At 43.2% G+C, this 14,000-nt stretch overlaps 1 protein-coding gene across 4 annotated transcripts in view; it reads right to left on the minus strand.

The window, feature by feature from the left end:
- ADCY1 (adenylate cyclase 1) overlaps positions 1-12,990 on the minus strand; it is a 164,843-nt gene extending 151,853 nt beyond the window's left edge. For all 4 annotated transcript variants that reach the window (XR_008464949.1, XR_008464950.1, XM_054192166.1 and 1 more), the window contains exon 1: positions 12,154-12,990. Coding sequence is in view for 2 of the 4 variants with exons in the window: in XM_054192166.1 (XP_054048141.1) it covers positions 12,154-12,822 (669 nt within the window). In the remaining 2 variants the exon portion in view is untranslated. The remainder of the gene's footprint in view (positions 1-12,153) is intronic.
- Positions 12,991-14,000: the final 1,010 nt, after the last annotated feature.

The following is a 14,000-nucleotide window of genomic DNA, read 5'->3' on the forward strand; positions in this document are numbered from 1 at the left end:
ACCCAATGTCTACTTACATGTTGCACCGCTGTCACTTGCAGACAAGTCAAAGCCCTGGGTTCTCCCTTAGGACAGCTTAAGGGTCAATGTGACGTTTACCACCATAGGAATCATGGTATTTACCCAACATGTTAAAAGTCAAACACAGCAGCAGACTCTGTAATACCCTGGAAGGATGTCTGCCCCACATTCTGTTGTTATACGTATTAACGCCACCAATGCAGAAGCCCTGTGAATTTCATTACAATTCCATGTAAGACATACATATCACTCCACAGGATCACAGCAATCTTCGCAAAACAACAGTTGTGTTTTCCCACACACGAAGAAAACAACCTGAAGTTTGCTGGGCTTGCTGAGTTACCAACAGTGATGCTATATAAAAAATTCACATTTGCATCTTGGAAACTGGACTATCAGCATCAGTCTTTCTTACACACTTGGGTAGGTCATCAAAACACCTTTAGGTAGTAAAGAAACCTGAACTTTGGCAACCTAAATTTGAACTGTGACTCTAAAGAAGAAAAGATTTTTACATCATACATCTCCATTCTTGAACCCCTTAGTTGCAGTAAGGAAATTATTTATACATATATTTATATTTATTTTCTTTTGTGCAATTGAATAAAACCATCTACATTTAGGACTGTGCCCAGTAAGATTCGTGTAACTCAGCAGTGCATTATATATCAGCTTTAGGATTACTCTATTTTTTTTAATTACAGCTTTAGAAAAAGGTTTTCAACTGTCTTGTAAAAAGTTGTTGCAAGTCTTTGATTTTTCAGACTTTTCTTCTTTTTTTAGTGGAATGGCAGGAACTATCATACATAAGGGAAAAGAAGCCAAGATGGCACCTGGTATCTCCCTGTGAAGAGAATTTCTTTGAAAACATTAGATAATGGATTATATATGTGCCAAATCCTTACCTTTACAGAGGACCGGCAACTCTAAGTATTCAAAAGACAACTTCAGGGGCATGTAAGACATTTTGTAAGAAATAAAATTTCTCCCTAGTTTAGGTATTATATCTTTTGTTCGACAGAAGGAAAAATCATTATGATCAGTAGCCAAGCTCAGTTCTTCAGTATACGATCGCACTGGAGAAATGGGGCTTTTGCAAACGATACCATAGAGATTTGGGATGAAGGTTCATGACTGTAGACTCACTAACTGCAAGACAGATGAAGTCCTGGGACTCAATGTTGTGCACCCTTAGGGAAATTAGAAAAGACCAACTTCCTTTCTGAAGTCATCCCCACCCCAGGAGAATGTTCCCTCTTTTGTATCTGGTTGATGTTCTCTTTTGGGGGAAGTTCGATAGAGGTCACTGAACGAAGAACTGCAGTAGTCAGCAAAAAATTGACAGGGACTGATTCCACAAACGCAGCAGCAGAAAAAGGAAAACAAGCAAGCACGCAAAACATATTTTTTTTTAATTATTAAGTCCTCTGATGATAAACTAGCAATGCTACAAAAATATCAGTTAAGGATAGAGAATAATTCATAGCTTTTCAAGTGGTCATTGCCCATTTCAGTACTTCTGTTCATCCTAACTGTAAAATGCCAACTGTAGAATTTTTCAGCATATTGTCCTAAGGCCTGAGAGTAGGAAAGGTGCATTTTTCATGTCCCTTGTCCATAAGCAAGCTAAGAAAATCCTACAGCTTAGCATTGCCCACCAAATATTGCCCACCAAATATTAACTATACATAAGATTTGCACTAAGTAGTCAGCGGCTATTCATGAACTCATTCATGATTCCCGTAATATTTCTGTCAGACATCAAATAAGGCTTAGAAATAATGCTGTTGAGATAAAAAAGCCATGCCAAACAATTTTCTCAGTCATCCTCTTATAGATTTTGAATTTAGCAATAGCAATGGAACTAATTAACAGTCTCGCAAATGAAGCTGACTCTCACTTCTTAAACATCATCATCCTTTTCAGTAGAAGGATATTCCAGAAGCTGTTATGAGAAGAGTATGCGCTTTCGGCTAGAAAAGCATATTACCCTCCTACCAAAGTTGTTTCAGCCACTGTGTTAATATTAATTGATATTGTGAAGTGCAGTTTAGAATAGGGATCCCCACTTCAGGCTGTGCTCCCTTCAAAGAGAAAAATCAGACTAATCTTTTTAACAGTGTAAGCAAGAAGAAATGGACTATTGATAAAGCAGTTTACTTTGACTAACAGGTCAGGCAAATTAACTTGGCTGCAATCTCCTCAATCTACTGCTGCCTAAAATAGAGAGCAAGCTGCACGGAGCAGGCCCGATAAGCTAATGTAAACATTCCATCTGGGGGAACTCAAGCAGCTAGCTATCCTTCACCACTGTCATTTACATAACGGGGCATGGGAAGAGGAAGCTCACATTGTGAGCATGGAGATAACGCTTAGTTTGTTTCTCTGTTTCGAAAAGCATCGTTATTCCTTGTATTTCAAAGCATCGATGAATGACAGATAGAGCGCTCATCATAGCTAATCCTACCATGGACTTAAAAACTAGGCTTCCTCAACTCCCACAGCCCTGCTGCACTTGATTTGCATTAAACTAGCATGGATTAGCAGAGACATCAGCACAACGGTTGCAGAGTCCGGTACCAGGAATCACCCTGGACATCCGTGAGGGGTCATACACAATTTCCAGAGCATAGCATCTAAACTCTGTGACCCGTAATCCCAGGTGAGGAATAGCATCCAAATCTTTGACAGCCATGACAGCAGTGACCGGGAGCCTGCAGGGCGAACTCCAGAGACAACCTGAAACAGTGGGAATTTGATCCTGATCTGGCTTCTCTCTCACTGTTCCTTTCCACTGCCATTACTACAAACAGATCTTGGCTTCCTACACAGTTCACATTAAATGGTGCACCCTTTTGGTTAAATCATTCTGGGATGAAATTATTACAGGCAAGAAGAATTTTTGGCACACCACATAAATCTTCCCAAAGCCCTGTGAGACGGTTTTTTGTGTGTTTAAAAGTGAAATCAGGCTCGGGCCTATATCCTTTACCTTTGGGTGAACATTGATCAATTTACATCAAAGCTTCATTTTGCCAGATATTGTATTCTATACAGATTAACTCAAACTCTGTACAGGAAGAAAGATATTCTTTACTTAGAAAGCATGTGCCTATTCTCCACTTCATGTGATCAAATTTCATAAGTTCTGCTCAAGCCCGATATTCTTTTTCAGGCTATTGATACTTCAAATTAAGGATATATTTTATGCAAATCTCTTCTACAATTGTGTTTATTAGTGTTATTTCATTTTCTAATTTTGTGTGGGTGAATAATTACTTTCATCTTCTAAGAGAGAATCATAGGCAGATTTATGGAAATCAAAAAATATTTCTCTACTGTTGTAGTGTATGAATGAGCAACCTATGCAAAAAGAAAAACTGTTAGGTTGGCTATAAGCACCCCTTAATTTTCTGTGCTAACCACTGTAAAGAACAGTTAATTCTGTTTACTTCTATAAAGTTGTATAGGAGGATGCACAACCGCTTGTTACTGAATCCAATAATGAACACCTCACTCCAGAACAAACGTCTGAAAGGTGGTGTTGTAGCGGAATATTGTTCAATAATATTTTTCATATTAGCCACGCTTAGATGATTTCTTGCAACATGCATCTCTGGATTACAAAGGACTTCTGTTATTCTTGAACCACAACTAAAGAAATAACTATATTTCTGACAGATTTGTTGCACTTTATTGCCTGCCTTAGAGCCACACTAGATCCACATTTCTGGGATTTTTCAATATTTCAAATCCTGCTGGAGAAAGCAGCTTTCCTGTATATATAATGTGCTTGGTGAATTTATTTCTTTCAGGAATCAGATCACGTGGAAAGTTCATACAGAATAAATATTCCCGTATTATATTTATTGTACATTTATGTGAATTAAAATTCATATTATATTAACATCCATTGAAGGGAAGTGCTTTGCCCAGATTACATTCAAGTAAATGAAAGGTAATGCTATTGTCTTTGGTTATTCCAAATACAGAACAAACAGGTGGATAGAGTAGTTAACTATGTTGTTTCCTCAAATTCCTCCAGGTACATATCTTAAAAATTTGAAGCAAAGACAATTTCTTCCATGAAAACTTCCGCAGAGGAAGAAAGTAAGAAAGGAAATCCCATGCTTCAGAAATTTTTAAACAAAACATATGGGTTACATTATACTCTTTCATGGTCTCTCAGACCCATCCATCATAGCAAGCCAAAGACAGAGCTCAGCCTCAAAGCTTGAACCAGCCTCTTCTGCTTGCGCTTCTTGCTCCCCTTCCCAACAGCAAGGGTCTTGCAGGAGTTAATACTGCCTGACTTCTTCCTGTCAGCCACGTTCGAGAGTTGTAAACCATGAACATTTTAAGTCCGAGGTGAAATTTTCTTAGAACACATTATGAATTAATCAGAACATGAAACCTGCATGAAACCATGCCATCCGTTTGCCACACTCATAAAAGACTTTCTAACAATTATTCCATATTGGCACAACCAGGAGCTTACAAGCAACAAGGAACGGTGGTGTTCTGGCTCATCTCCCTCTTTCCATACATGCCATCCGCATTTAGTTATGTTTTATACTACTTTATTCCTGTACGGAAGACAGGAGTATATGGCCTTTTGAATCTAAGAAAGCACCGGACAATAACTAACTGTGATAGACAGAAAACATTTTTTTTTTTTATGCTAGCTGATGTTTTCTGAAATGGCAACAGCAGAATTTAGCATGTAAGAATGCAATGCATCTAAAGTGACAGAATAAGAAAAACCTAGAAAGATAACTTCTGCTCTCTTTAGTAAGCATCATGCTATATAGACATGCAGACATTCAGGGCTGTGTTTAAAGTAGACGAAACTGAAACTGCACGAACTAGATGTTGTATTACAGTGGTTCTGCCTAGCATGCACTGCACTATAAGAATAACTGGGTAAAACAAGTTGGGAAAAAACAATTTATAATTTGAATCCAGAAGAAGAAATGTCAGACCATATCAGGGACAACTATTCCCTATTCTCAAAATTTTTTCCTATGAGTTTAGCAATGAATATATCCAAAATTACATGTTCAGAAAGGAGAGAAGAGAAGAGAAGAGAAGAGAAGAGAAGAGAAGAGAAGAGAAGAGAAGAAAAGAAAAGAAAAGAAAAGAAAAGAAAAGAAAAGAAAAGAAAAGAAAAGAAAAGAAAAGAAAAGAAAAGAAAAGAAAAGAAAAGAAAAGAAAAGGAGAAATAATAGAAACCCTCAATAATTTATCCCATAGAAGCCTCAAAGATCTTTAAACACAAATTGGGAGCCCCTCAGCTCAGAGCTGCACAAACACATATGAAAACTGCATTTTCACACAGTAAGTATGTAAATTAAACACAGTTCCTAATTACTAACATTATGTGCAGTATGTTGCTATTAGCCAGGGTCTAGACACTAAAATTTTACATTTTGAAATGCAGCCACCATTTGGCCCACTTTGTTAGCATTAAAATGAAAGCAATAATAGGGCACATGGAGATAGTCTAAAGCACGCACACATTAATGAGGACTGCAACCATGTAGCTCTCTGTAATACTGTATTCCCAATGCTATTACTTTATTGCCATTGCTATATAGAAAGCCATAGGCTTTGTTCTGATTTTGCAAGACCTCTGGACTGAAGCATGTCAGACTTGCTCTGGACTGAAAGTTTATTCTCTCAGGTTACACGTTTTTTGACATCCTTGTACTTTCTTTTACCTGGTTTAGACATAACAGCATTTTTTTCTAATTGACCAGATGTCCGTAGCTAATTTGTGTTACTTTTGCTTATCTTTGCATGCTAGAACAACAGTTTTAGGACTAGCCTGTGGAAACATAGCATAGGCCTTGCGAAATGGAGACGCAGGAGATGCTGTAGAGGAGTACAGGCATGGGATTACAAGAGATGGGACATAGTCTTGGTACTGAAGACAACACCCATAACTATAAAAAAGACTCAGCAATGGTCAGGTAAAGAAATGCAGACATAAAGATGGACAAAATTGGGTTTAACTGTAACAAAGAGAACAAAGAACAGGTATCTAACATACATAAAAGGAAACATATGCGGTAAACTTGGATGCAATACGGAGCTGTAGACCACTAAAGAAAGAGAAATGCATGTTAGTAAGCTTATAAAAATGTCCTCAAGTGGCCTCTAGAGCAAAGAACAAGAAATCATTAACATGAATATCCCCTTCTTTCCAGTGATGGACTCCAGATACTGCCAACACAGGTAACACCATCAGCACAACGAAGCCACCAGCCTTAAGACTTGGAGAAGCAGGGAAAGGTGGGTATAATACCAAGGAAAGAGAGTAGAAACTGAGTGAGTGTACAACAGTGTTAGCTGCTTTATTATTATTAAAACATCTTCTGCATAGAAGCGCTCTTTTTCTTTGGTAATAATGGGATCTAGCCTATTAATCATTCTTTGATGAGCCAGTTAAGATTTCAATTACATTTAAAAAAATAAATTCCTAGCTTTATATAAGATGTATTTCCTCTTTGTCCGTAAACAAGACTTTGAGCGTAACAAGACTAAGATATGTTAAGAAATGTTTGACCAGTCAGTCAGAGCTTACCACTAGCAAATTCAACGTACGTTTCCATAGGAAGTTTTTTTCCAACCGGAAAGTACAGAATGGGAGCGGAAAAGGTGGAGCCAAGGAGAAAGTCTGTCCTTTAGGCATGTATTTATTCATTGGATTAGATAATAGGCATCTGGTCCATCATCGGGACCCATAGGTGTTATTGCAATACAAACAGTAATACATGAGCCACAGGTGTCCATACAAAGGTCATATCATTGCAAATTGATTGCAAAAAAACAAATCATTGCAAAGAACTGCTACGAAAAGAATCAAATTCTTATAAAATTGTGAATACAGTGACATTCGTTGGAGGGAAGCTGCATTCTCACCAGGCTGTTAAGAAGGAGAAAAACAACCAAGCTTATCCGATAAATTATTTGTTATTTACTATTTCTCCAAGTCTGTATGATTTCCCAGTTTCCCAAAGGCTTTGTGTTTCTCAAGCATGCAGAAACATCAGTATGCTGTTATTGTTTGGAAACCCATGAAGAGTAGCAGTGTCAGCAGTTTGCAGACTCAGGAAGCCAAGAGCATATGAATCTCTATATGGAAAAAGACACTGAGCTCTACATTCCATAGAAAATCCTATACTTCAGCCTCTAGGTTAAAAGGACTGTGGTCAATACCTGGCAATCCCCACGCCACAAATGAAGATTAAAATCCCACTTTAACCGGGTGGGGGGGGGGGGGGGAAAAGCTTTACCAATATTTTAATATGAAGTAAATGTCAAACTAAAGTTAAGACTTACACACAGGTACTGACAATCTCTAAGAACAGCGGTCCCAATCTTTGGAAATAGAGGAAAACAGTGAATTCAAACAGATTATTAGTGCATAGATATGCTTGCAATACCAGAGATATTCTTGATAGTAATATTTGAAAAGCACCACAGAGAATGAACTAGCACGGTCCCTCAGCAGTACTTTATAAGCATGAAGGAGAAAACTTGAGCTTTGCACTGAATAATAATGACAACGGTGCTAAGCGGTCTTTGATTTGCAACCCCTTTTTATTAGGCTGCTAGACTCTACCTTCTGTGCGAGAGACAAAGGTGTGCAGATTAACATTTCTGCCAGTGATGTGTTCATTAATTACATTTTAAACACTAGCAGAAATAAGATTAAGCTTAGCACTATAATGATAATTCCTTGTAATATTCCAGACTACTATCACACTAACCTGCAAAGAGTTAAGATAAAATAAAATTGTAATAATGAAATAAATTATTTTAACTAACCATTACCAGTTTCTAAACGTTATAGTTCTCATAGTCTGCCCACTCCCCACTACAATTTTGATAGTTGCTGAATCAATACAATGCAAATCATACAAATAAATAAATACATGCACAAAACCAGTTTTAAATACATCTAGAAAAATACTACAACATCTATTTCACCACACTGCTGAAAAAAAATGATTTTTTTTCCACTAATTTATGATAGCACCTTTCTGTCTTCTGCTTTTTGTTATTGATGTTGGAACTCTGGTTTTCACAACAGATTTGCTCTTTCACAAAGATTTCTGTGATATGTGAGGGCACTTCATTGGTGTATGATTTGCTTTTGAATTCTCTGGAAATAAGCACACATTTAAAAAAAAAACAAACCAAGGGGACAAAAATATTTAGAGGGACAAAAATGTTATTTAACAGTAAGTCATGAAACTGTGCACATGCCACCACTGAGTAATTTCTTGAGCAGCCTTTGCTTTTCTCACCCCATCTGGCCTTAATGTCTCTAACACCCAGTCACAGCATCACAACAGAAATTAGACTAAGCTCCTTGGGGCAGGGTTCTGTATTTCTGTAACTGCTCTGAAGCACTTAACATACATCTGGAAGCTGTAGGGGAAAACAAAACAAAACAAAACAAAACAAAAACTAGAGTCCAGACTGTTAGAAATTCATTTGTAGGTTCAGCCACCTGTGGATACCTTGTCACATTATGTGGCACGAGCATTTTCTTCCATGGCTCCAAAGGAAGTGAAAGAGTCCAACTAATGTGACCACTATGCTATTGATAATCTGCACTATTTACATCCCTATCACGGTGTCAAATAAGACATGCAAAACCAGCTGTGAAGTCAGCATGGCTTTTGCCATGAACTTATTCCAAATGGGGTCAAGGTTGACCACAAGTACTTTGCGTGTTTTTAATATTCCACTTATTTATAGATATATTTTATCTATTACTACATTTCTCTTAAGAAATGAGCAGGGCATATTAGCAGATCGGAATGCTCAATTTGATGGAAAACCAGACGTTGAGTGGAAAGATGAAGCTCAAGTTCTGCCCCATTACTCCCCTGGCTCTCTTTGCCTCCCTGCACTTGTGTTCCTCCTCTCCTCTTGCTTTTACACATACCTGTGTCTCAACTCATGACATGACATGACGTCTAATGGTGGAGAGAGCTAGAAGAAATGAGCCTGTGATCTCCATAGACCACCCACGGACAACACTGTGCTGTCAGAAAACTACCACTTGAAAATTAAATGTGCTTTACTGTCTAGACCTCATACCACAATGAGCTGATCTATTGATTTTAATATGCTGAAGTGTTTGTACATTTATATGAATGCAAATTTTAAGCACGCCATGGGACCCACTCAGGGTCTGATTCAGCACTATTGTAGTCAGTGAAGCTTTTTGCATTCAAAGATTTGCATGCAGTGATTCCTCAGATACCATGGAACAGAAGATGTGCATCCAAAAGCCCACCTCCGAACAAGCCCCTTAACTTGGCTATGCGCTTTTTTTAATGGATTGAACTTGAAACAACATGAGTGCTTGGTCTTGATGACAACTTAACTTGCCAATTTAACTTCAGTGGAAGTTACTAGGTCTGCGTTCTCTTAAAGCTCAGGCTAAACAAAGATAAAATTGGTTCCCTGCCTGAATTGCACAAAAATCAAAGGCTTCTTTAACAGAACACTGGCCTCAGTGTTTGGTGCAAGTGCTTCTGCATGTCTGGACACAGCAGATTTCTATTTAAAGATTTAAATTCACACATTTTCTTGGGGCTAGGGAGCAATGGGTTGGGAGAAAGAACACAGCCATTCACGCTATTGCAGCTCTGCATACAGCAGTCCGGCCTCCTTGGCACACTGACTGCATGCTGTACCTACAAGCGCTAGCACTGGGACGGTCATGATAAAATCCAGTGGCTGGGAAGTAGATGCAGACAGTGAGCCAGCATCCATTCTAGCTTTTGCAAAAAAGGCTGCGCTACTCTCAGCCTACTCTCAGGCCAGGCAAATAAAATTCAGATGATGCGGCCTTTACATAGCTTTAAATATACAACCATTGTGAAACTGTTCTTTGGAAAAGAAAAAAAAAAACCCAACTTCTTTGTAAAGGAAGAGTCCCTTCATACACAGAGATAGTCTTCAAATCGGAAGACGTTTTGTTTGCAAATAAGCAACAAATCAATGTGCACTTCTGTGCGACACAAGTTCACAGACCAGTTATTTTGCTTGACTCAGAGCTGGTTTCTGACACTTGTTATCAGCAAAGCATACTGCTCTGGGGACTGCATGCGAATTACTGAAATTACTTGGATGGGGGGGAAAGGGTGATGAAGAGGGTGGTGGTGCTACCCCAGCTGCCAGTCAACTATTTCTATGTATTTTTAAGCCAGCTTCTCTCCTGTACAATAACTGAGTTAAACTAGTGTGAAGAAAGTAAGTTAGCAGATTTCCTCTCTTCAAAATGTTCCACATTCAAGCCCTTGGTTAGATAATTTAGTGAGCAGGCTTTATTGTCAGCTTCTTTATGTTGTTTGTCTAGAACAGCAGGTGCCACACTGAGCTGCAACTTGGCATCAAGGAAAATCTGCCTCTGTGTCAGAGCAGCCAGGATAGCCTGGACTCCCATAAGGACTAATTGGTACTCCAGTAAAAACAACTATCTTCAGCCCTACTCAAGAGAGATATATTCTCGTGTTTTTCGCATCCTTTTGGATGCTTTTAAGGAGGAGTCCTCTCAGTGCTCCTGCATTTCATCAGCTCTCCCTCTCATGGAAACTCTAAATCATGCATTTAAAAATAGACCACCAGATTATCTGGGTAAATCATAAAGCTCAGCTTATCTCTCTCTTCCCCTTCAAAATATACAATTTATTTTGTCCACCAGCTCAGCAGCGTGAAGCCATGAATAATCCTGTTTGTCTCAGTAACCCCACTCTTCTGATGATTCCTGTGTATCTCCATTATGTGCATGTATGTCACGCTGGGGGGTGTGTTTCTGTGCAAGCAAGTAAGGAGGAATAAGGAATTCACAGTTCTGGGCATAAAGGTGTACAATTCTGTTTATGGCAGTGTTTATGCCCATGCCAACTGCGTGCGTCCTAGTGTCACAACACAGCCTTACACAGCCATGGAGAATAATACCAGGAATCAGCAGAAGTAACATACAAAGTACTTCGATTATGCATTAAATTGTTGTTTAACACCAATGTAGACCCCAGAATCTGTGTGCTTCCCCTGAGGGCAGACATAATCAATGCAATACGAGGGAGGACACAAAAATTTTTCGATTTCTCTTTCCCAGTAGTTCAGAGGCACCACATAACGGAGCCTTAAGCAGCACACCCCGACTCCCGGCTCCAGCGTTTTACACACGCGCATCTCCTCATCCTCCTCCCTCTGCCAGTGCGGCCCATCAGGCCACGGGAGCTGGAGAAAGCCCTGCAGGGCTATAAATAGCTACTCGGGGGAGGGGGGGAGAGTGCAGCAGCACGCTTCCAAAGATGCTTGCTGCAAGAGGGAGGTTTTTCTGGATTAATTCAGAGGGGAAAGGGAACCGCTAGGAAGTTCACTGACATAGCAGGTAGTGTCTGCGGAGAGGGGGCAGCAGCTGCCCTGGGGAAACTGAAGGGCGAACGCCTCGCTCGCTGCGAGAACAGCGAGAGGGTTTCCCCCTTGGAGTGTCCCCCCCTATTTCAGATCGTTTTCTGCAGAGACCCCCTGAGATGGGCTGTTGGCACGAAGGGTCCACGACTGAGCAAGACAACGACGATACAAATCAACTCCGTCGAAGTGTTATTAGCACACGCACCTTATTGTCTATTCTAAGTTTGTACTGAGTCAAGCGCTATTATTCATACGCCCTGGATTTGCACGGACTGTGCACGCCGTGCCCATGAACCGGCCCCAGCGTGGAAACGGTAGTGCTGGCTCCCCTACACTCTCCCTGGTTTTCCTTCGAGAGACAAAGCCGAGACGTCCCGTCTCCCAAGAGCCGTCCTATCCCCCCCCTCCGCCCCCCCGCCTCCCGCAAACTTTCGGCAACTACGGACACCGCCTGAAGCACAGGTGCGTGCTCGCCCCTTCCCCGTCGGGGACACACCGGGCACTCCCCATCCACAGCCTAGCGCCGCCGCCACCCCGGCCGGCTGCGCTAGGGGCGGCAGGCAGCCCCCGCCGCTCACCGGGACGCGCTCCGCGCCTCTCCGCGCCTCTCCGCGCTTCCCCGCCCGCCGGGCACGCACCGCGCGGCTGTGCTGCAGTGCCCGGCCCGGCCCGGCCCTCTCTCACCGTCCTCCAGAGCCGCTGCCGCTTGGCACTGACGGAGGTGGCGGTGACGATGAGGTGGGAAACGGACACCACCAGCCCGAAGACGATGGCCAGCAGGGTCCGGACGGGCAGCAGCGAGTAGGAGACGAAGGTGACCAGCATGAGCTGCCACATGCCCTGCTCGGGGGCGCTGGGCGGCTCCATGCCGTAGGCGCCGAGCGAGAAGGGGCAGCAAAGGAAGGAGAAGGTGAAGCTGAAGAGCAAGGTGAGCTTGACGATCTGCTGCAGCTGGGTGACCTGCAGGTACTTGACATTGGTGACGATGAAGAGGGAGAGGAAGATGATGCAGTGGACCGGGTGCGAGCCTTTGGAGATGGTCAGGCTGGGGCTGGAGAGCAGCTCCACCAGGGCCAGGCTGGCGGTGAGCACAATGAGGACGGCCAGCGCCTTGAGGGTGGACGTCTGCTCCAGCTTCAGGTTGTAGCTCTGGAAGAGAGCCTCCAGCTCCTTGCAGTCAAACTCGTCCTCGCAGGCGATGGCATCCAGCAGCAGCAAGGGAGGGGGGTCCCCCAGCCCGGCTCCTGCTCCCGCCGCCGCGGCAGCCGGTGGGGAGCAGCAGCAGTGGCAGCACTTCTTCCTCTTGGTCTTGACTTTCTGAAACGGTATTTCCTCCATGTCAGTGCCATTCATAAACCTCGGGGAAGAAATGCTCCTCCTGGTGTCCCCCGCTGCCGCTCCTCCGCCTCGTCGCTCATAAAAGAGAGCAGGAGCCGCGGCCGCACGCCCGCCGGCAGCCCGCGCCGCCGCAGCTCCGCGGACGCGGGCACCGGGCGCAGCTCGCCGGCCGCAAACCGCGGCGCCGGCAAACGCCCCCCTCCGCTGCCACCAGGGAGCCGGGGATGGCTGGGACGGCGGGAGGAGAGCCTCACTCGTGTTAATACGCCAGCCTTCCTGCCTGCTCTCTCCCTCTCCCCTCCACCCACCTCCTCCTCCTCCTCCTCCGCCTCCCCCCCTGGTGCTCCAGGGATGTTAATCTCCTAATGACACCAAAACACCATCCAAAGGTTTGAAATCAAGCGGAGGGAAGGGTGGGGGCAGGGGGTGGGTGGAAGCGGAGAGAAGGGGAGTGGGGGGTAATCAACAGGCAGGTCTCCCTTCAGATACCGCTATTGGGGAGAGCAGAAGCTACGAAGAGCGGGTGGCAAACGGGCTCCCGGGGAGTGGGCAACATTTAAAAAAAAACAAAAAACAACCGACACAAAACCAACCATAAACAACGACAAGGGAAAAAATAATGAAACCCAGCCAGGGGACTGGGCTAATAGGAGGAAAGGTGGGGGCAGAAGGGCCGGAGAGAAAGCAGGAGGCAGGGAAAGGCAGGGCGATCCCCTTCCCACGTCGAGAGCATCACACCGGGGCTGGGGAGTGAGAGGCGCCTGCGCGCCGCCAGCTTGGGAAGCCGGACACGTCCCTCGGCGGGGCAGCGCCCCCGGGAGCGGCGGGGGGACCGCCCGCCCCCCGCGCCCCTCGCCCTCCCCGCCGGACCCCCCGGGCCCTCCGGCTTTCCAGCTCTACTCGCCTTCGGGCTGCGGATGCTGTCTGGCAGCCTTGTGTTGCCCGCCCACCTTTACATCTATTTAAATGTATATAAATATACCAAAATCTACATATAGAGACACGTAAATATACGTGCATATGTAAATATATATAAGTATATATAAATGTATACATATAGGTGAATCCTGCTTCCTTTGAGACATGAAGTCTTATCTGCCTGAATAAGCATGCAGATTTTACCGGTTTTGCTTCCTGGACTCTGAAGCTGTTGGGAAAAGTGCAGTGAATGAGAAAATTTTCAAGAAAACACA

This window comes from Rissa tridactyla, chromosome 2, assembly GCF_028500815.1.
Source record: "Rissa tridactyla isolate bRisTri1 chromosome 2, bRisTri1.patW.cur.20221130, whole genome shotgun sequence".
In the NCBI taxonomy this organism is placed as follows: domain Eukaryota; kingdom Metazoa; phylum Chordata; class Aves; order Charadriiformes; family Laridae; genus Rissa; species Rissa tridactyla.